Source organism: Narcine bancroftii, chromosome 10, assembly GCF_036971445.1.
Source record: "Narcine bancroftii isolate sNarBan1 chromosome 10, sNarBan1.hap1, whole genome shotgun sequence".
NCBI classification, from domain to species: domain Eukaryota; kingdom Metazoa; phylum Chordata; class Chondrichthyes; order Torpediniformes; family Narcinidae; genus Narcine; species Narcine bancroftii.
This window is the reverse complement of record NC_091478.1, coordinates 78,403,926-78,428,092: the sequence shown is the minus strand read 5'-3', so window position 1 is coordinate 78,428,092 and position 24,167 is coordinate 78,403,926. Positions and strand designations below refer to the sequence as shown.

The following is a 24,167-nucleotide window of genomic DNA, read 5'->3' as shown; positions in this document are numbered from 1 at the left end:
ATCACAGTTCTTTGTCAATCTTTCAATAGGCAATACAACATGCATTCTAAGCCACGCAGTATTTCGAGTATTAAACTAGCTCACGGAAAAGCCAGACACATTCACATCTCGGGATTCTTTCAGCACTGAGGTACAACATGCTGTGTAATTTTCTGAGAAGCAGCAGTTGTACCTTAAAAATCTCTTATTTTGGCTCTGGGCGACTTCACCTCAAATTCTTATTTTGCCCTTGAATAATTATTTTTAAAATCAAGATTTTCTTTGCGTTTCCTATTTCAAGAAATTTAAGAAGCTATCTTTGAGAAACTAATCTGAAAACCTATTAACATTTTGAAAATAGAATATTCTGTACAGAAGATGTGCAAGTGGTAAAGGTCATTCAATACTTAAAGGGCAACATAGGGCTTAACACCAATTAACTTGCTGAATACGACTTACATGAACTGCAGCTGATTAAAATGTCAAACTAATTTTTATGGTCTGGTGAAAAGTGCAAACCAAATTATACAAGTAATAAAATAATTTTAATTGAAATTTAAAATGAGGACAACTGCTGTGGCAATCTTTCATATATTGTTTCCTTTGCTCCTTTGGTCGTTTTTGATCATCCAATAATTTCTTGAGTGTTATTTACTCTGGGTTGTCATCAATTTTGGGATTTTGATAACAGCAATACTTAATTTTTTCCAAGATAATGCATTATCTTCTCATCTTAAATTTGTACTCTATGTGGCAAAACCTATTTGTGAGGGTTAATTCGGCAACCTTGTCCCTCAAGAGTGACTGGGGGGAGTGGGGGTTCAATTATTTGATTATTATATTCACTGTGTTCCTAATATAAGAGAAGGAAGGGCTCTTGCATTTTTGTTCAGGGCTCGTCGGGGGAAGGGTGGGACTGAAGAAGGAGGGGTAAAAGCCCAGCAAGTTTAGGAGTTCAGCAAAAAGAAGTGGCACTCCAGCAAAATGACCACTTTTAAGGCAGAGGGAAACCCAGCTAATAACATACAGCTGGCAATTTGGAAAGTGATAAACAAGAATTCACTGGTTTTCATGACCATACCTTTTGGGGGATATTATGCAAACAGTTTTTATGACTGAATGACTAAAGGACATCGACTGAAATGAAATTAATTTTCCTTTAATGTACATTAACTATTAATGATGTTATTAAATTACCAGTACCGTCAGCAAAACACTGACCCCAAATTTTTCATGTAAACCCCTCCCCCACCAGAAGAGGAAATCCCGTTTAGTGACAGAGGCCAAAACATTTATTTTCAGTGCTTTTGTGTGAATGAATGTGTTTTGTCTTCAACTGGTTTAAATAAACAACAAAAAAAATTATTATCAATAAGTTTTGCCGTAACATTTTTCATTCACTGGAATGATGTTAACATTCAGTCCCCTTCCACTGGCACTTTAACAAAACAGGAAGGAGAAATATATAATTGTTAGAGGCCAGACTCACCCAAAAAAGGCAGAAATTATTGGTGTACCAACACATTAATCAAACTAGTTGGAAGTTAGCAGGAAGTTTACACATTTAAGTTCTAATGAGAGTTGCCAACTGGAACTCGATGTCCGAACTTCTTCATCACTTCCTTTTGTATTTGGAGAGAATACACGTCATATCATATCTTATTTTGTTAATTTTTCCTTCCCACCTAAAGCGACAACTCCAGCCTTCCAGGCCAAGCTGCTCATGCAACTTGGATCCAACTTTATAATTTTCTGTGTTTTGATGCAAGACCATATAAGTAAGAGAAGATAACACTGAACAATGAAGATTTTGCTTCCTGAACATTTTTGAGTGTATTTATATGAATTTTTGGCTGCTGATCACAAAAATCACATTAAAATTTTCCTATCATTAGCTTTTTTTTAAATAAAAAGGATATACATATTTTAGTTATTTCCTGTCATATTTTAAGGCTACTAATAAATTGCCCACAAAACAAGCTGCTTTGGTCAGTCAGTGCAGGTGCTATGCAAATGTTGTCTTAGGCCTGGGCACATTTCGTCAGATAGATCAGTGGTTTTCAAACTTTTTCTTTCTAGTCACATACCACCTTAAGTAATCCCTATGGCATAGGTGCTCTGTAATTAGTAGGGGATTACTTAAAGTGGTATGTGAGTGGAAAGAAAAAGTTTGAAAACTGTTATGTAGTCAGGATAATGTGAATTATTTTGTAAGAATACACCCTTCTCACTGTAGTAACTGTAGTGCACCACTGTGGGGCAAATGCATACGTATAGAGTGTGTATGAACAGTTTTCCTGAGATGGTGGAAGACATCAGTAAATAAAATCTCTTCTGTTATTTGAATCTTGCATCTCTGAGTTATTGAAGAAGCCTCCCAAGTAACAAAGAGACATAACAAAAACCACTGTTTTAATCACACATAATTGATTCGTTATGCACTCGGTTTCATAACTCCAAAGGAAATGGGGCAATGACAATTTTTCTCAAGGAAAATATTTCAGTTACAATTGGGTCTAGAGCTGTAGTTCTCAACCATTCCTTCCCACTCACATAGCACCTTAAGTATTCTCTTACTAATCACAGAGCACTTCTGGCAGTGGGATCACTTAAGGTGGTATAAGAGTGGAAAGAAAAAGTTTGAAAACCACAGGGATAGATGCAGACAAGCTATAAAAGCAGCTCACATATTCAGATGTGGTGCGTTGTATTGATATTCTCACCCTTCACAACTTCTCCTTTGTTGACTCCCATTTCCTCCAGATCCAGGGTGTATATGGGCACACAAGCTCAAGCTATGCCTGACTTTTTGCTGGCTATGTGGGAACAGCCCTGTTCCAATCGTATTCAGGTGCACTATCCAACTCTTATCCCACAAAATTGACCTAGTAACCATGCAAAACCTGACAATTTCATCATTCATTGCCCACTTCCACGCAGTCTTTGAATTTACCTGAACAATTTCTGACATCTCTCCATTCTTCCTTGACCTCTCTGTTCTTCATCCCAAGGGACAAACTATTCATGGATATCAATTATAAAGCCACTGACTCCCACAGCTACCTGGATAATACCTCTTCCCGCTCTTTTACCTAATTCATCCAACACATCTATTTCCACTCTAGAGCATCTGAAATCTTCTCTACCTTTAATAAATGTAGCCCCCCAACACCACCGATTAGCATCATTGATAAAGCCTGCACCAGCACTTCCATTTTTCGCAATTATGTCCTCACCTAGACAGAACAAGGCTCCTTTGGCCATCGTTTTCCACCCCAGCAGCCTCTGCATCAGACATGTTATCCTCCAACCCATTTCCACCCCCCCAACCTCCGTCCACAAACCGACCTTCCAAATGAAACATGCACGTCATTCAAATTAATCGACTACATTCGGTGCCCTCAGTGTGCCCTCCTCTACATCAGTGACACCAAACACAGATTACCCAATCTTTTCACCAAAACACCTATGGTCTGTTTGTGGGTCTAAGCTTGAACTCCCCCATTCCTCCACAGATATGTCTGTCCTTGGCCTCATCCATTGTCAGGCAAGGCCAAACATAAACCTGAGGAACAACAAATCACATTCCTCCTGGACAGTCTTAAATTTAACAACATGAACATCAATTTATTTAATTTTAGGCAAGTTCTATCTCCACCCGGTTCCATCTCTCCTTTACCTTATCCTCTACTTATTTTTCTCTTGAACCTTTCTTCCCTCCCCTTGCCAGTGGTCTCTTGCTCAACCTGTCTTTCCACATCCCACACCTTGCATCCAATGTTCAATCACCTCTTGGCCCATCCAAGCTTGTTTCCCCTTTCATTTAAGTACTATCAACACCCTTTTACTTGAGACTCGACAAAAAGGTCCTGACCCATAATGTTGACTGACCCCCATGGATGCTGCCTCACCCACTGAGTTCCTCCAGTGACTCATTGTTTGTTCAATATTCCAGCATCTGAAGTTTCTGTGTTTCTCAGGAAAGAAATAAAGTTTGGCAGAATGTTGCAAGAATAATCAGGCAGGATCAGTTATGAAGCATTGATTCTATAACTTCTGTCATTAACTTTGATAAAGAAAAGGAGTCACGTATCCATGTCTGTTGATTACACAGAGGGAGGTAAAAAATTAAACAGAAAGGAAGATGCAAAGTTTGCCAAGAGTAATATACAAGTTAATTGAAGAGAAACAGTCCTGATAGATTGTGTATAAGGTTGTAATTTCAAGATTCAAGATTATTTTATTGTTATATAATATGACATGAAATTTCCATTCATCTACTGTCAGGCAAAGATTTGCCATCAGCAGAAATTGCCTGGTGCCCCTTGCAGTCAGAGAAAGAGAAGCAAGGGAGTCCTCCCCAGAGTCACTGAGTGGATTCACCTCCAATGCTCCCGCTGTCTCCGCAGCCACATGGCCTTCAGTCCAAACCGCTGACAATCCGAGCTCCAGATCCAAACCTCCGACCTGATCAGGAAACCTTCAGTGCCCTCAGCACCCTCTCGCAACTCAGTTCTAATGCCTGGTACCAATTCAGCCAGCCTCGAGCCAGCCTCCAGCAGTCTGCAGCCTGGTGCCCGCCCCTTTATTGCAGCCACAAGCAGCGTGCAGCCTCCAGGGTTCCTCACCTCAAGACACCAACAGCCTGCTGTCTGTGTATTCTTCAGCTTCAGAGCCCCTTGCTAGTCCACCGCTGTGGTCACCGTACCATGGGTCATCTCTCTGCTTCTTCTCAAATTAGGGATGGTCTCCCCACTTTTTTGGTGTCCTGCGCCAGTCCTCTGCTTCCCCAGAGTCTGCAACCCCTCGAGGCCACTGCCAAACACGGGCGCCACTACCTTGGGCTCAGAGCTTACAGTCGGAGGATTTAAAAATTTAACAGGCCGTTTAAAGCACGTACGGAGCCGAGAGCAGTCACATTTGGTAGTTGGACCTCGCAGGGGAGTGCCGTGTCTACACTCACTGTAATCCGTGGCAACGCTACTGTTACAGCGTTTCTAGCAGCGCTGCCATTTTTTTGTGAAGTGGTTTATGTTAGTGGGAAGAAAAGATTATTCATTTTAAATGATTAGAAACCAAATTATATTGGTCTTTTAAAAGATACAAGTATACAAAACATTAAGTTTACATAAAGTATGGAAAACCAAGTGAACACACAGGTACGTGACTTTGCACATGCTATTTGTAGGTTTGATCTTGCATCAGGATCCAAAAGTTGCTCATACTGGATTGCTGGACTATTTAATGTTTCATAGAACACTACAGCACATTACAGGCCCTTTGGCCCTCAATGTTGTGATGACCTACTTGCTCTCGGCTCCAAAACTCAAGGTTGAATGAACTTTTCCCTGTTCTCATCTCTTAGAATATTACTTTTACATTCTCAGCCATGTGTTATTATGCAAGTTATATTAATCCTATCCTATTTGCTAGGTAATAATAGAGGGCGTCTTTCTTGGGAGGAGGCTGCTGGGGCCTGCACTACTTTTGGTGACCACTTTCTCATTTTGAAGTTGAGCATTTTGGCACTTGGCAGTTATATATATATATATATATATATATATATAATATTTTATGAATTTAATTTGGAGATACAGCATGGTTACAAGCCCTCCAGCGAACAAGCCCATGCTGCCCAAATACTCCAATTAACCTATAAACTCCATGAGCTTTTGGAGGGTGGGAGGAAACCCACGCAGTCATGGGGCGAAGATATAAACTCCTTAAAGACAGTACCCAGGTCACTGGTGCCGTAATAGTGTTGTGCTAACCACTACGTTAACCATGCCACCCCACCACCCAAACCGTGCTCTCTTGGCATTAGTTATTATTTTGTATTTCAGCTTGGATTTTACATGCTGGTTTGCTGAACAAAGGACTGCCAGTAGCAGAGGAACTAATCCCACTAGCATATTATGAATAAATGGTTGTTTAGAGGACAGAAACAGAGTTGGGATATATAGGTCATGTTCAGAAGGAAAGAACTGAGATTGCAAGTGAGCTCAAAAGGAAATGCAAGGGTCACAAGATGTCTTGTGCTTTTGAAGTAGGATGCAGGCCAAAGTGGGGTGAAAATAAAGAAAGATCTGGTTACAGAAAGAATGCAGGAAATGTTTTTTTCTTGCAGGCAATAAAACAGCAGGATTATTAGAGATAAACAATAAATGACAAAATATTTAATTCTTTGGATTGCTAGGATTTGTTTACGGAAAAAAAAAACCCAGCATTCTAGAGTTTGTAGAACATTTTGAAAATTATAATCTTTTAAAATGTAAAGTTTGTGCATGGACATCTATATATTCTGGCAGCATTTCTTCCCAATTTAGTACTGAATATTTACAGAGGATGGTAAAGAATGGCCAGTAGAAAAAAAACCTTTTATTTTTAAATTTTTTATTTTTCACACCATAAATCATATTAGCCATGATATACACTATTTCTTTTTCACACATATACAGTGACTTTTAAAAAAACACCTTCTGAAGATAAAGAAAATTAAATAAAGCTGTTCGGTCTGCAAATTGTAACTTTAAATTGTCATTAAAGCAGCTTGATTGTTGACATTCAAAGCCAAAGAGAGCCATTCATCCTTCAGAAATCAGAACAGAGTATAAAGAGACCCAGTGGCATGGGGATATTGGGAAGGGCAGTGAAGGGGGAAAGAGAGTTAAACAGTAGCTGGAACAGAAAACCAACCTTGCAAGCCAAGAAAGCAATTTGATGAATAATTTTAAAAGGGGGCTAATTCAGCTGTTGGAATCATTAAAAATGCCAGAAATCCAGCAACAGATAAAGTACAGGGTAGCATCAGGAGTAAAATGTGGTGCTGAATATGACAAGGACATGTATTGACAATGACACTGTAATGAATACCAAACATCCCCAAGGAGTTCCATTTCATAATGATCAGATGCTACGGGTTAATAAAAGAACCTCAGTAGCTTCCATATCATTTCAATTTTTGACATTCAGAGAAGACACAGGATTTTTGTTCTTCCCAACTCCGGAAGTGAGTAGCTACTTGCCAATCAATGTCACTTAAGCGATCAAGTGAAGGTGTACAACCAGGACACCATTCAATTTTGCATTTTTCCACGTGAATCGTGCATTTTGCCTCCTACACAGCAGCAGAATAAAAATAAGCTCAGGAATAATACCATTTATTCATGTACCTTCTGCACAATTTCAAGTCCCATTTTTTGCAATAGTGTTAAAATGTATATTTATTACCTGTCTATATTATGTATTTTTGTAGCATCTTTTAAATGAATGAATTTGCTGTTATAGTTTTTTTCTTTGTGCGTACATCTGAGGCAAGTAAGAATTTCAATCACATATACCTTATACAATGTGTTCATCATCATTTACAGGTTTCCTTCTGAATCCTGCAGCTTCCTGCCCAACAGCTCATCAATGGTACTGCAGTGGTTCACAACTTCCATCCAAAGGGCATTTAAGGTTGGTGAATAAATTTTGGCCTTGCCAGACAGACCATCACTCTGTGATGGAACATTTGAAAATAAATGTATTTATGATGCTTACAGCTAGTAAGCAGTCAAGACTTTTCTTCCTTGTGACAAGATTTTTGATCATTTGTGTGACCAAACTACAACTGAAGGTTGATCACGGAGATCTGGAATAAAATTTTGAAACCATTGGCAACTCTGTACACTGTGAATTTACGTACAAATGATTTCCTGAACGCAATTGAGTCATTATCTGTTCCTATAATTGCATATACGTACAAAGTAATGACTGATTGGTTTAGTTCTGTGTTTGTATGACTGATAATGGAAACTTGACTTTAATCCCTTGTGTGTTGGAGAAAGTAAAACAGGTTCTGCTCTTATTACAACTAGCCAGGGGGCACAATTTCACTAATACTCCCAAACAAAGAGCAGAGCATTGGTACTTGTAATAAAATCTATATCTTTTCATCCAAAATGAAGTGCATGTCTAAAAGATAAAGCCCAAGGCCATGGCTTTCATGCATTGCTGTAAAAGTAAACAAGGTAAGATTATTTTAGCTAACCAAGTGATACCGCAGCAACCCAGGCTCTTTTTCAAACAAGGCACAAATCACAGGATTTGGAACAAAGAGACACAAGAAAGTCAAAGTGTTCTTTACTGCCAATAGCAAAGTAAACCTTGTTTTATACTTTGTTGTTTTGCTTTGCTGATCCTCTAAGCAAGAAAGAAGAGTTCAAACAGAGAAGGGTTTTAACAATCATTGTTGTATTTTTCATGTCAAGTTTAATAAAACAGCATGTTAAATAGGACAGCAGGAAAGAGAAAAATTCCTCTCAATTCTGCACTGCCATTCAGTATCAGAGCTTAAGTCCATAGCTCCCCCCCCCCCCCCCACCCCTCCAATCCTCATATAACCATATAACCATTAACGGAGCGGAAACAGGCCATCTTTCAATATGTTGGGTAAAATACACATTGAAAGCTTGAGTTAGATTTCTAAGTTTGGAAATTGCTAATTGCACACAATTTCTGGTGGGAAACACACTATTGGCTGAAATGAAATATCTGACTGGGTCACAGGGTGATACTCACCGACTTAATGAGATTATTCACCCTGCTCTCCTCTTTAAGAGCTCAGTCCTGTTCTCCCTATATGCCTCCAAATCACAATCAGGGCCAACCCACATGTCTCACAATTTTTCATATTCTTTGACAAGGCCAGCTATAACTGCTTTTTTATATTGTTCATCGCCACGTGTCATTGGAACAACACTGCCCTTAATATTCATAAACAGATAGAAACTCTCCAAATCCAATCCAGGTTGAACTTTAAACTTAGAGTATGGTTAACAGGCCCTTCCAGCCATGAGTCTGCACCATCCAAATACCCCAACTAACCCAAGTAAGCTTTGAAGGTGGGAGGAAACCTATGAAGACACAGGGAGAATGTACAAACTCCTCAAAGGTCGTGCCAGATTCGGACCCGAGTCACTGTAGCTATAATAGCAGTGTGCTAACTGCTACATTATTCCAAAATGCCTTATTACTGGGCTTGTACTATGAACAAAATAAGTTATTAATTTGATCAATTATCCTTCAAATTTACAAAATATAACCACATCCATACTAATTGTTATCCCTCAAATTATTTCTTCCACAATTTTTTGTTTGAGTCTCTCCATCAAGTTTCAATTACTTGCCACGGCATTGCAATAACCCAAAGCAAAGTGCCATTGATAATGAGCACCCTTTTCAACATTTCAGCAGTTTGCTACACATTGCCTCAACCATTTTGGACCTCACTGTGTCTTCACTTTTCCTTGTACAGTGCAGTTAATCAGTGTGTTACTTTTACTGAAGAAATTTGGTGGAAGTGAACTATTGCCTTGCTCGATAAAGTAGACAATGTGGAAAGCTGGAAATGGGAGTGTTTGATCTCACCGATGTGATGGAGGTTGCATCAGGAATACTGAATGCAGTAGTTGGCATAGCGGGTAGCACCACACCTTTACAGCGCCAGCGATCAGGACCCAACCAGGATTCAAATCCTGTGCTATCTGGAAAGAGTTTGTATGTTTTCCTCATGTCTGTGTGGGTTTTCTCCAGGGGCTCCGATTTCCTCCCACCTTTCAAAACTTATCGGGAGTGTGGGTTAATGGGCTGTAAATTGGGCGGCACAGACTTGTAGGGCCGAATTGGCCTGTTTCAGTGACGCATGTCTAAATTTAATTTAAATTTATGAGGTTAGAGGAGGATGACATAAATCTTTGCCTCATGTGGATGGTGCAGGAGGAGATGGAAGAGCAAGTGTTTCATGTGGATGGTGCGGGAGGAGATGGAAGAGCAAATGTTTCATGTGGATGGTGCGGGAGGAGATGGAAGAGCAAGTGTTTCATGTGGATGTTGAAGGAGGAGATGGAAGAGCAAGTGTTTCATGTGGATGGTGAAGGAGGAGATGGAAGAGCAAGTGTTTCATGTGGATGGTGTGGGAGGAGATGGAAGAGCAAGTGTTTCATGTGGATGGTGAAGGAGGAGATGGAAGAGCAAGTGTTTCATGTGGATGGTGCGGGAGGAGATGGAAGAACAAGTGTTTGATGTGGATGGTGCGGGAGGAGATGGAAGAGTAAGTGTTTCGTGCGGGAGGAGATGGAAGAGCAAGTGTTTGATGTGGATGGTGCGGGAGGAGATGGAAGAGCAAGTGTTTCATGTGGATGGTGCGGAGGAGATAGAAGAGCAAGTATTTCATGTGGATGGTGTGGGAGGAGATGGAAGAGCAAGTGTTTCACCTCCTGTGGTTGTGGAGGAAAGTACAAGTTTTCATGGAGAGGTAGATGGGGAAGGACGAGTGAACAAGGGAGTCACGGAGAGAGCAGTCCCTGTGGAGGATGGAAAAGGGTGGGGAGGAGTTAATGTATCTGTTGGTGGAGTCCAGTTGCAGCTGGTGGAAATGATGGAGGGCGATGAGCTGATTGCAGAGGCTGGTAGTGTGAAATGTGAGGACCAGTGGATCCCTATTCCTAATTCTGTTTGGATGTAGGAGTTTCAGAGCACAACTCCAAGAGATGCAGGAAATGCAGGTGATGGCTTTAATGACAAAAGCAGAAGCGAAGCCATAATGTTTAATAAAGGCAGATGTCCCAGAGTGGAAGGACTTGTATTGAGTGGAGATGGCAGAAAGGGTGGGAGACGGTGTAGTTGAGTCAGTGGGTTTATAGTAATTGTCCAGACTTGTCCAAGTTTATTTCAAATTTTCAAAAGTTCTAAACCCTGTTATGTTTAAGACAGAATAAACTGTCAATAATGAGACATCTGCAATCGTTGTAATTCAATCTGAATTATTAGTCAGTGGAGTGAAAGAATTGAATCAACTCTTCCACCGAAGATGGCAGCACTACTGGAGCCTCTGTAGTGGAAGTGCTGCCGCTGGTGCAGACCCGCGGGGAGTGGGAGAGTGGAGATGCAGCGCTCTTGCAGGGTCCAGTTGCCCAGTCGACTGCCATTGGCTCGTTGAGGGAGCCAGATGGTGGTTTTAGTCAAAATCCCGCAATCACAGGTCTGCGACCAAGATGGCAGTGACCAAGACGGGCTGCAGACTCCGGGGAAGTGGAGGACTGGAGAAGGGCACCAGAGGACGGGAAGATCACACATCATCTAAAGGAGAAGCAGAGGAGATGGCCTGAGGAGATGGTGACCAAGGCGGCAGACCAGTGAGGGGACTCTGCGTCTGAGGGACCAGTGCATGTGATGGGCTGCTGGCGACTCAAGATGAGAAACCCATGAAACTGTGGGCTGCTGGAGACTGCTGTCAGGAGACTCATGCTGGGCTGGGGAAGGCTGGAGATTGGCTCGAACTGCCTTGAGGAGTACCACGTATCAGAACCGGGATGCGAGGAGGTGCCTGACCGTGTTGGAGTTTCAGATCTGGAGCTCGGGTTGCCAATGGTTTAGACTGGACTCTGTGTGGCTGTGGCAACTGCAGAAATGCAGAAGGTAAAGCTATGGATACTCGGCGACTCTGGGGGGACTTTCTTTTGCTTCTCTCTCTCTGACTGTAAGAGGTGCTTAGGCAATTCCTGCCAGTGGCGAATCTGTCTGTCTTGCAGCAGGCAAAAAGAAACTTCATGTAATATGACCCTGTTTTATTCTTCTTTTTCTTCTCTTTGGCTTGGCTTCGCGGACGAAGATTTATGGAGGGGGTAAAAAGTCCACGTCAGCTGCAGGCTCGTTTGTGGCTGACCAGTCCGATGCGGGACAGGCAGACACGATTGCAGCGGTTGCAAGGGAAAATTGGTTGGTTGGGGTTGGGTGTTGGGTTTTTCCTCCTTTGCCTTTTGTCAGTGAGGTGGGCTCTGCGGTCTTCTTCAAAGGAGGCTGCTGCCCGCCAAACTGCGAGGCGCCAAGATGCACGGTTTGAGGCGTTATCAGCCCACTGGCGGTGGTCAATGTGGCAGGCACCAAGAGATTTCTTTAGGCAGTCCTTGTACCTTTTCTTTGGTGCACCTCTGTCACGGTGGCCAGTGGAGAGCTCGCCATATAATACGATCTTTGGAAGGCGATGGTCCTCCATTCTGGAGACGTGACCCATCCAGCGCAGCTGGATCTTCAGCAGCGTGGACTCGATGCTGTCGACCTCTGCCATCTCGAGTACCTCGACGTTAGGGGTGTGAGCGCTCCAATGGATGTTGAGGATGGAGCGGAGACAACGCTGGTGGAAGCGTTCTAGGAGCCGTAGGTGGTGCCGGTAGAGGACCCATGATTCGGAGCCGAACAGGAGTGTGGGTATGACAACGGCTCTGTATACGCTTATCTTTGTGTTTTATTACTATGATACTAAATTGAATCTTGAATTGTGACATGCAGGGAATAATGGCATATTTCCTTCTGTACATTTGCACTATATTCCACAGTTGTGTTACATGTTCAAACTTCACAATTTATTTCCCTCAAATAAATTAAATGTGAAAACGTCTTAATATTTTGACAAAATTCTTTATAAACATATGCAAGCTTCAAATCATATAATGCCACTGAATACAAAGAGCATTGTAAATTTTTAGCAGTAGTTCATCATATCATGGAGTGCAAAACAATGGATACCAACTGGCTTACCATTGTAATAATTAGATCCTATTAATGTAGTAAAAGTGTGCCTACAACCAGATGCTTCAATGATTGTGTGGAATAGAAAGAGACGATTCATTTGATTGGCAGCCAAGTACTCCCAAGTACAAAGTAACCACAATAATCAATTATCCATCTTTGAGATGTTTAAAAATTAGCCCAGTTTCCTTATAGACAGAGCTTCAGCACTCACCCTTCCTTTCCTCGGTTGTAAATTGCAAGTTCATCGCCAATACCTTCTGTTTCTTTGAATGCTTCCCAGTCAATTTTTGATTTCTCCAAAGTGCTCAACTTTTGCTTCTTTCCTCCAATCTTTCCCAGAACATTACTTAAACCACCTTGTCTTTTAATTCTGCATTTGGGAAGGAAAAAAAGGGTAAAATATTCACAACAGTAACAAAATAAACCTCAATTGTACAGAGTGATATGACAAAGTCATGGAAGTCATCAGCTATTGAGAACTTTCCAAAGAATAGGTAAATTATGTATGCAATTCAAACCTTTACTCTTCACATTTTAATGTCTACTGTAATTTACATCTTGTGCAAATTCAATTAAATTCAGACTATATTTGACAGCTGATTTACACCAATGATCTAAATGTACGGTAACACAATTCGTACAGTATATGTAAAACTAAATTCTGTACATGCAAGAAACCTGGAAAAAGGGAAGTACTGAAAACATTTAACTGATCAGGCAGAATTTGTGGGGAAATACATTTAATGTTTCAGAGTGATGACATTTTTTTTAACATAAAGATGTCCATAACTAATAAGATACCAGAAATGTATTACCATTAAAGAAAAATTAAACTTTTATTGTCCTTTCCTAAGCTCAACACCTTCCAAAATATTTCACAGTTGGAATAATGCTTCTAAAATGTGCCCTGAAGCATAAATGCCACAGCAAGTTTGTGGACAACATAAATGACAATGAAACAATTTGCTATATGATCCAGGACACCAGGAGATTTAAAATAGTGCTCCGGTATCTTTTTCAATCTTCCATGACAGCACTTTCCAAACCTACTACCTCCAACATTTAGAAGGACAACAGCAATAATCAGATGAGTACAATGCCATCTCCACGTCTCTTCCAATTCACCCAGGATCCCAACTTGAAAATGTAAATGACATTCCTTTATTATTTCTGGACTAAAATTCTGGAACAATTTATTGGTAAATGCTGTGGAAACATACAAGATAATAGGTCCCATATTCCAAAGACAAAAAGACATTTGTTCACACTATTGAACAAATAAAGTAGAAAGTCCTCCAGGAGTCTGGAGATGAACGGAATGCTGCACTATCCAGCCTCTGATCTGATCTTGTCACAATATTTGGGCACCTAATCAAGTCACTGATGATCCCTACCCCCTAAAAGGTTGACAGCCAGCTTTTGATGGATTTGGTCTCTGCCATTTACAAGGTAATGCCCCAGATACAGACCAGGGCTTGCTACACATGGGAATGGACAGTTTCATTGACTGAGCAGTTGTGAACAGATTTGAATTAAAAAAAAAATCTAGACATACAGCACCGTAACAGGCCCTTCTTGTTGGGTATAAGCCTGCCCTCTGCTGGACATCGTGACCCCCTCATAATGATGAGATAGAGAAATAGAAAGAGAGAGAGAGATAGGGAGATAGATAGATATAACCTAATTATATAAACCTGTGTCTCAGTCACCATGTTAGTCCAACAGAAGTAAAGAATGATTGTGTGAGTGCATGCATAACACTTCTGGCCCATGAACCCGTGCTGTCCAAAAACACCAATTAACCTACAACCCATGTACATTTTTAAGGGTGGGAAGAAACCAGAGTACCTGGAGGAAACCTACACAGGCACGGGGTAAACATACAAACTCTTTACAACAGTGCTGGATTTGAACCCGGGTTTCTGACGCTACCTGCTATGCTAACGGTGCCTGCCAAAAATTGTGCAAACACCACCAAGAATTCCAGTTACGTCATTATGACTGAAGGAAGCTTATTGATGAAGCAGCTAGATTAATTAGACTGGACTAGACTAGTGCAATGGTGATGAAAATCTGCAACAATATCCTGGGGTTAACAAGACTGATATTCAGCAACATCACGGCCATCTTCTCAAGTGCTAGGAATCACTCGGCAAGCATTTCAGATTTGCCAGGGCTTCTTTAATCAGGTGTCAGTTGATGCCATCATGTCTCAGCCTTGGTGCTTAGCTTGCTTCTGGGATTCAGTCTTTTTGACAATATTTGGACCAAAGGTGTAACAAATTCTGGAGCCAAATGGTTGTTCTGCAGCTGTGAAGAGTTATTGGTGAGTAAATGTGAAATGATAGCGCTGTTAATAATGGCTATATTATTAACTTTCATTGGACTGATGGTAATTAGTGAGGGTGGATAATTTTGCTTTGTGTAGACATGGAATTTTCAACATTGTCAACAAAATGGTGTAGATGTAATGGAACAGCTTGGTAAGAGGAGACCGTCTTCAGCTCTACAGGCAGCATGTTGTCTGGTTTGATAGCCTTTGCTACATCAAATGCTGAAAATTGACTGCAATGGTATAGTCTGCAAGACAAAGCTGAGATGGATGATTTTTTCACCTGTTCTTGAAGTCTTGTCCTCATGTTAGCTGTTTAAATATCCGCTGCCATTCATGACCAGAGCTGCAAGACTGCAAAACCTTGATCTGATTCATTAACTATTGAAAGTATCAGTTGTCTGCAGCATGGTGCTTTTGCTGTTACGCATGCAAGCATGCATCCTGCAGTCTCACAAAGTGGTCACCTCTATTTTTCAACTGCTCATTCAACATGCCCACTGGACCAATAGTACAGACAGAATGATGATTATGCCAGGTCATTAGGTTAAACCCCAATTTGTTGCTCTCACCAAAGCAGGCCCAGCTCTCTCATCAAGAACTGTTTCAACAGTGTCCAAGGCATTGTACCTGTATGCACAATTGTACTTTAAGCAGGAGACAGGACATGAGAACTGCACATAGCTGTAATCAATGGACATGCCAAGTGACTTTCACAAACAATTTACAGAGCTACACTAATGCACGTGCCAGCAACAACTTCAGTCCATCATCTGCTACAACCTGAAAATTGCCAACAATACTACAAAATTTGTGCACCACTGATATCCATCTACTCAGCCGACTGTCGACCCTGATGTACAGCTATTTAAAAACAACTGCTGAGAAAATTGAGAATATTTTCTATTATAACCACAAGTCCTTTTTTTTTCTATCAACTCAAATATGTAATATTTTCTAAACCATCAAGCAGATGGTGTTGGAGGTGATTAATTGAACTAAATTATTTCAAACATTTAGATCAGCTAAAAATAAATGCTTTCACTCAGACTATCAGGAATCAATTTTAGATGTCAGCTTTCTGGCCCTTATAAAATTAATTAGATTTTGCAAGTGTCAGTTATTTTGGTTTAAAAGACAAATTTATTTTAAAAACTAATAAAACCTAGAATTGTGGAAGATAAGCATTAAAGAGAAATATTTTTCTCAATAAGAAAAATTGCAAAATAAAACTTAGGTTTCTAGAAGATTTAAATTAGAACACAAATAGAACAACATTTTCTTTAGAAATGCAGCATGGGCCTACGAGCCCATGTCGCCCAATTATACCTGAGTGACCTATAAACTCGGTACTTTTTATTTTGAATGGTGGGAGGACACTGGAGCACCTGGAGGAAACCCTTGCAAACACGGGGCAGAGCAGACAATCTCCTGACGGATAGCGCTGGATTTGAACCCCAGTCGCTGGTGCTGTAACAGCGTTGCGCTAACTGCTACACTAACCATGCAGCCCTAATGCCACAGCAATGTTGCTTTATCCAAACTGAGCGCTGCTTAACACATTCAGCTCCATTCACAACTCCAACCTTTGTGACTTATACAGCTAATTTTCCACTGATACCGTGACTCATGACTTTCTGGATGAGTCAAATGCCTTGCTAAAATCCACGTAGATCATTACCGGCCTACCCTCATCAATTTCTTTTGTTACCTCATTCAATTCTGATGGTTTAAACACACAAAATACATGGAGGAATTCCCAGAGACGATAGTGGACGCAACATAGTAATAGGCCTTTCAGTCCACTGAGTACATACCAACGTTAACACTAATCTTACATTAATCCTATTTTTATTAATCTCCCCACACTTTCAACTCCTCCAGATTTTACACTACATGGGGGGCAATTTACAGCAGGCAATTAACTTGTCCTACCAGGTCTTTGGAATGCAGAAATCAGGAAACCAGAGTACGTGGAAGAGCAGCTCATAGAGGGACAACATACAAACTTCACACAGAGCTTAGAATTGAACCCGTCTCTGGCACTGCAAAGCAGCAGCTCTACCAACTGTGCTACCATGGTGTCATAAAGTTCCTAATAGCAGTTATTTTGAAAGATATTAATTATGCCCAAACTTCACAGAGAAAAAGTCTGTGCATTCAAGCCTCACCCTCAGATTGTAGTAAATTACAGCTAGTGTTGTGTTATTGCACATTATCTTAAAATACCTCTAATTTTGATTGTAGGCTGAATGTTCAATGGCATCAAAACAAGGCAATTTTCCTTGTTTTCTCTCTAGCATTCTTTTAAACATACTGATTCTTCCAGATTCATCCAGAGAACAGTAATGCACTCTGCCCTCAGGTTGTCCAAATCAATGAAGCATTTCATGTTATCGTTAGCCCCTTTCACACTTGCAAGTGGTCCCAGGAATTAACGGCCAATTGGCCTAAAAAGGTGTGAAATGAAAATCTTCTCAACGCTGGTGTGAGATGACATCATCTCACGCTGGGGATGGACTGCCTCAACCCCTGGTACAATTCCCAGTGTCTGCAGACACCGACCGGTGTTGCAATCAGGCAAGTGTAGAATGGGTAACTGCATTCTGAGATAGAAATAAACAAGTTTTTGCTCGGGTGCAGGAAGAAAAGATTAAAATAAAGGTATAAACTTTTCTGTGCGAAAGCCGCAGTGAAGTGGGGGGGGGGGGGGGGAGAGATAGCAATAGTGGACAATTTATAAGGACTGAGGGGAAAAGCAATGGTGGACCTGACTTCCCAGAATGCTGTGTGGGCAGAGAAACCCTTCCATGAGTGCTCTGTGCATGCAGCCGTGCATACAACCCTTTCTCTGCTGCACAGCATTCTGGAAGGGCAGGTCCACCATTGCTTTTCTCCACTGTATCTATAAATTGTGTACAATAGCGCTACCACTTTTCCCATGTTGTTTAAAAATTGTCCACTATGGCTATTTATTGCTAGCACTTTCCTACAGTCCCTTAAATAGGCTTATATAGGTCGGCACAACAACAAAGGGAGCTGAATGCCTCATACTGTGCTGTACATAAAGATTAATTATGTTATAATTAAACATGATTTATTCTGTTCTAATATAAGATCATAATATATTACTCAGGATTTAGGGCAGGTCCACCATCACTTGATGCGTCATGACATCACCAGTTGAAGGCAGAACAGTCCTAACCCCAGGGATGGTTCCTTTCAAGTGTGAACGTGTGCAGTGTCCCAGTTAAGCGTGGTCAAGTGTGAACAGAAAAAGCGCCATTCCTATCCCGGACACTGAACGGCCGATTTAGTGGACACAAGTGTAAAAGGAATTATTGCTTACAGTGTAAGAGACATGGCAAAGACAACGCCACAGCTTGTTCTAACAAACTACATCACCAGGTGAACATGACTTTTTGATTGCGGGGTAGACAGTGGCCAAGCCCCCAAATTTCTGAGTCACTCAGACTTGCTGGAGAAACACAAGAGTCGGCAGAATCTGAACACAATCTGCTGGAGGAATTCATTCACTCTTACCCTTCCTGAACGCTAGATTTAGCTTTGGACCTCAACCACGGCTTTTTGACAAAGGATATAACAGAATCTTCAGAGTTGTAAATGGCAAAAGAAAATTATTAAAACACAGCTAATGCAAATGTGAGAGTGAGCAAATATAAGTATTTTCCTGATATTTTCCTTGATGCCAAAGCTTTTATCTCAATTTTGACTGATCACCTTTCCCCACATTATTTATCATCTTTCCCTACTTCCATTTTTAAAATGACAGCCTCCATTTTTACTCATTCACACATTTGTTATTGGCCACAGTTTGCGTTGTATTTTTCTCTAATTTTCAATTCCTATTTAGTTTAAATTAATTTGAACATTTGACAAAGTGGAAACAAAAAAAAATTATTTTGAGGAAATCATTAAGGCCTTAGAAAAAAGTGATCTGACTCATGAGTGTAGATATGGTAGTTTCCACGACACAGATGTGTACGGTTCATTATCGCGTCAAAATCAACAGTTCTGCACTATAAATGAACAAAATATCATGTGTCATAGAAAACAAGTAAAACTGCAGATGCCTGAATCTGAAACAAAATCAGGAACAGTGGAAGGCGGTCAAACAGCATTTATGGGAAGAGAAACCAGTCAATATTTTTGGTCCCAGACCTCTGAAGTCACTTGTTGGCATCTTTGGTAATATATCCTATTAAATATAAAAAAAATACAAAACCTAATTTGGTTATTTGTGGTTTGTGTGGGATCCACAACTTATTTTTAAGAATCCATGGCTGAATAATTTATTTTTACACTTCACCTGCATTTGCAAAGTTAGAGTTTTTTTTTAAAAATGCAATGGAGTGAGGCAGAGAAGCTCAGGCTAAAATTGTATCGACAAACAAAGAATCAGACAAAAGGCCATTCAGCACTTCAAACCTGTGCCACCATTCAATACAATCATAGCCGAACACGCCACTTCAGTGCCTCTAAATGAATTAGCAACTCACAGGTGTTTCAAAGGCTGAATGGATTTTGGGAGGACTTTGTTACTCGTAAGGGAAGTTTTATGAAGTATTGACCCAGTTAATTAAGTTTTAGCTTGGAATTATGGTATATTTGTGATCATTTGCTTTATCTTCTCTAGTTACATTTGGGAGCTTTCAATTTGTTCATGACTCTGGAGACTGCTCAAACTGAATGCATGGCATAGAAATGAAGGTAGATGAAGGATGAAATTAATCAGAAAACACTGATACTCTGGTGGATGACAACACCAGTTGCAAAATGGTATTTCTACTCAGTGGTTGATCTTCTCATGTGAGCCTTGAAACTGGGCTTTGGTTAGCCATTTGGCCACCTGCACGGTCACATGGGTGCACTTCATCTTACAAAATGCAAAGCAAACTTGCTCCTACCGCTTGAACAGTTACCAGTTCTTTTGTCTACTGAGCTGATTTCCTCAATCGAGTTAGATCATGGTCAATTTGTGATCTTTTAGTTTGAAAAATCTCTCAACTGAATTTTTAAAATGATCAACAATTCATATTCAAGGGGCATTTGCAGTGCAGTTACATCAACCATGAATGCATCTGAGATGTCCTCCATCTTCTAAAGGCATGGCTTCCCCTTGACTGCCATCAACTTAACTCTTACCTGTATCTCTTCTATTTCCCCACACATCAGCCCTGGACCCCTCCATCCCTCCATTCAAAAACATCAGAATTTCCCTTGTCCTCACCTACCACCCCACCAGTCTTCGCATCCAGCATATTATACTCCACAATTTCTGCCACCGACAATTCAGTTTTATTGTCAGAGAACAAACAGTAAATGGTAAAACATGCAGCCCTGAGATTATTTTTCCTGGGGCCCCTGGAAGAATTTCTACTTAACAGTAGTGCAAAAAAAAATGTACTCAAGAAAAGATACAAAAGAGAAATGTAAACAAGCAGGAAGAGCAAACAAACAAACTCTGCAGTACAAAAATATTCAATAATAAAAAAAGCTTCCCTGTTTTCTGGCACCCTGCTCCCCCAGAGTCTGCAACCTTGAGACCAATGCCGAACGTAGCGCCACCACCTTCATTCCAGACCTGCGGTCACAGGATTTCAAAATAAACCAGTGTCAGATCCTTTAACAGGCTTTTAAAGCCTGTATGGAGCCCTCAGTAATTGTTCTGGGCAGTAGAACCGTGGAGAGGAGCGCTGTAACTCTCTCTCTTTTCTCTCTCCACGGGTCTGCAGCAACTCCAGCAGAGATGCCATTCTTGTAGGTGCCACATGACTCGAATCTGGCAGTATGAGTCGTATGACACCGATATCCCTTTCCGGATGGCAGCAGCGAGATCAGAGAACTGAGCACGTCCTGGGTAGTGAGGATCCTTGATTGTTGCTGCTCTCTATATAGATTTTCTTGACGGTGGGGAGAGTTTTCCCTGAGACGTACGGGGCTGTGTCCACTACCTTTTACAGAGCTTTCTGCTCAGAGGTATTGGTGTGTCCCCATACCAGGCTATGGTATGGAGACACCACATCTGTAGAAGTTTGCCACGGTTTTCGATGTCATAACTAATCTCCGTAAACTCCTGAGAAAGTAGAGGTGCTGACATGCTTTCTTCAACATGACTTTTGTGTGCTGAGTCCAGGAAAGGTCCTCTGGTATAGTGTCTCCCAGCAATTTATATTTGCTCACCTTCTCCAACTCTGATTCCTCAATGACCACTGAATCGTACAGCTCTGCTTTTCCCCTCCATTCAGAAAGCTACACCCTCTCCCCAGTTCTCAGTATTTTTTTAATCTTCTGCCCTCCCATCGATATGACATCTTGCCTGTTGGCCTGTACTCTTCCCATACCCCTTCTTCTCTCCTCCCACCACCTTTTCATTTAGGTGTCTGCCTGCTTTCTGTTCATATCATGATGAAGGGTTCAGGCCCGAAACATTGGTTATATACCTTTGCTTCCTATGGACGCTCCATGACCTGCTGAGTTTCTCCAGCACTTTAGTGTATTGCACTACAATCACAGCATCTGCAGACTTACCTTCATCCTGAGAGCCAAGATCCAAATTTAGACTACGCATCCTTGTGAAAAAAAAATGCCCTTGAAATACATTGCTCATTCACTCAATATGCAAATAGCTGGGCGACACTTCACCCAGTCTGCACATGCTCACGCATTCATGAACTGGAAACAGAAAGCTGATCGTCGTGGCAGCCAGGTTGAGAGCTGTTGGTCTCAGGCAGCTTATTGCAGAATTCTAAACTTTTAACAGGCTTTCATGAATCACATAGGTGGGGCAATGTCTCATCTTCTGTCAGTCATAAATTTTACCAGCTGTGACATATCTTTGTTATTAATGACAGCATTTGAAGCAAACATGAAAAAAATGTAAATTACTGTTGAATGAAAGCAGACCTACCAATAAGAAATAATTAAGACAATAAACTGAAGCAAAACAATTTTAAAATACTTAACCCTTTCATTTAACTTATGATCTGCGATCCTAGAATCACTACTGAAATTCATCGAATCTCAGTTGGAGAAAAAAAAATCTAAGACACAATTCCCCCAGCGGGAGGCTGAGAGACCCCTTAAAGTCTGTCACCACGGGCTGGTCTCAATGTGTCAGGTGATAATAACAATGGTAACATGCTTATTATCATACACATTGTACAATGCACATATGCACCAAAATTCTTGTTTGTGTCGTAAAATAGGTATTTCACAAAGAAAAAAACCGTAATAGTAAACATCAAATTAAAAAAATGAATACAATAGATAATAAATATTCACAGTTACCACGGGGCAAGGGAAAAATGCCACCGTAGCATTGATAGTCCTTGTGTGATTTCAGAGCAGTTCATAATTAGTGAAATGGGGAGGTTCAAGAGGCTGACAGCTGTTGGAAAGAACTGTTCTTGAACCTCTGGGTATTGATTTTTGGGGTTCTATAACTTTATGACCAGTGTGTGATAGTACAGATTCTATCACCAATGTGTATATGTACAGATGGTAGTGTAGGATGACTGTGATTGGCTGAGAGTGTAGCCACACCTACTGGCAGGTCTTAAAAGGATTGCTCCTAGCCAGACCAGGTCATTCTGGACTGATCGACCTACTTGTGATAGGCTCCAGTCTTTTAGTTAATAAAAGCCTTGGTTTGGATCAATAAGTGTTTGGTTCTTCCGACGCGCACCACACGTGTGATTTCCTGAGACAGCACTTCACATAAATTGGAGGTCAGATGCTGTGATGGACCCGGCCCCGTTGCTACCTTCTGTGCTCTTGGGTACTCAAATGACCAAATCACTCTGGGATGCAGCCAGCCAGTATATTTTCCACAGTGTACCTGCGGAAGTTTCATGGGATATTCAACGACATACCAAATCTCCTCAGACTCCTTGGAAAGTTGAGGCATTGGTGTGCCTTCTTCGATGTGCTGGCTCCAAGACAGGTCTTGTGAAAAATGGACTTGAAGGGAAAAACCCTCTCCAACTCGGTCTCATCAATGCAGACAGCTGTGTGGACCCTTAATCTCTCCTTTCTAAAATCTGCAATAAGCTCATTGACCTTGGTGATGGTGAGAACAAGATTGTTGGAATGGCACCACCCAACCAGATTATCGCTCTCCATTCTGTATTCCGATTTATTTTTTAACCGTGGTGTCATCAGCAAACTTATGGATTATGTTGGAGCAGAATTTGGTTGCGCAGTCATGAAGGCAGAGGGATTAGAGCAGGGGACAAAGCAAATAGCTTTGGGTTGCCCATGGAATGGTCAGAAATGATGTTATGGTCCAAGGATCGAACATAAAGTGGAATGCCAGCAGGATGGCATTCGCCGTTGACCTGTTGCAACTAATTGAAGTGGGTCTAGTTCCTTCTTAAGACAGTTCATCTGTTCATACCCAATCTCTCCATCTTTAAATAATGAATTTTAGCAGTTCTTGTTAAAACCAAAGGCAGCAAGATTTGATCCATGATTCTTTCTAATTTATTGTTTCATGAATAATTAGCAAACCTGCCAAGTGTCAACCTGCTCATTCACTCCTTTAATATTCTTCTTCCTTTGGCTTGGTTTCGCGGACGAAGATTCATGGAGGGGGTAAAAGTCCACGTCAGCTGCAGGCTCGTTTGTGGCTGACGAGTCCGATGCGGGACAGGCAGACACGGTTGCAGCGGTTGCAGGGGAAAATTGGTGGGTTGGGGTTGGGTGTTGGGTTTTTCCTCCTTTGCCTTTTGTCAGTGAGGTGGGCTCTGCAGTCTTCTTCAAAGGAGGTTGCTGCCCGCCGAACTGTGAGGCGCCAAGATGCACGGTTTGAGGCGATATTGGAAAATTATTATGCTCATTCAATCCACACATTGCTTTGCCTTCAGTCTCTCAAGTCCAAAAACTACTGACAGGAATGCATTTGCGGCCCAAATCGTTCAGCCATTTGCTTCAAAGCCTGCTGAGCAAATCGAACAATAATGGTTCTATACCACTCAGGTAAAACAATTTGCTTGTCCAAGGTTGTCTTAAATTGAAAGGATAACACTCACATCTCTTCTGCTTTCCATTCTCCGCTCATCCTTTCCTACCCTCATTAACAACAGTTTGTGGAGCTGCCATTAAAATTTAGATGATTGTTACCCTATTTCCTGTCCTCCTTCCCTCGTGTGCTAAAACAATCTTCTCCACTGCTGAAGTTTGAACCTACAATGTTGTACAAGTGTCCTCATAAGCTTTCTTTTAGTCATCTATGCTGATGTTTGAAATTTTCATGTTTGAC

The 24,167-nt window shown here is 41.1% G+C and overlaps 1 protein-coding gene across 1 annotated transcript in view; it reads right to left on the bottom strand.

Annotated features, from left to right (window-relative positions):
- cfdp1 (craniofacial development protein 1) overlaps nucleotides 1–24,167 on the bottom strand; it is a 148,736-nt gene that overhangs the window by 10,890 nt on the left and 113,679 nt on the right. The window contains exon 6 of the mRNA XM_069901513.1: nucleotides 12,764–12,922. Within this exon, the coding sequence (XP_069757614.1) occupies nucleotides 12,764–12,922 (159 nt within the window). The remainder of the gene's footprint in view (nucleotides 1–12,763; nucleotides 12,923–24,167) is intronic.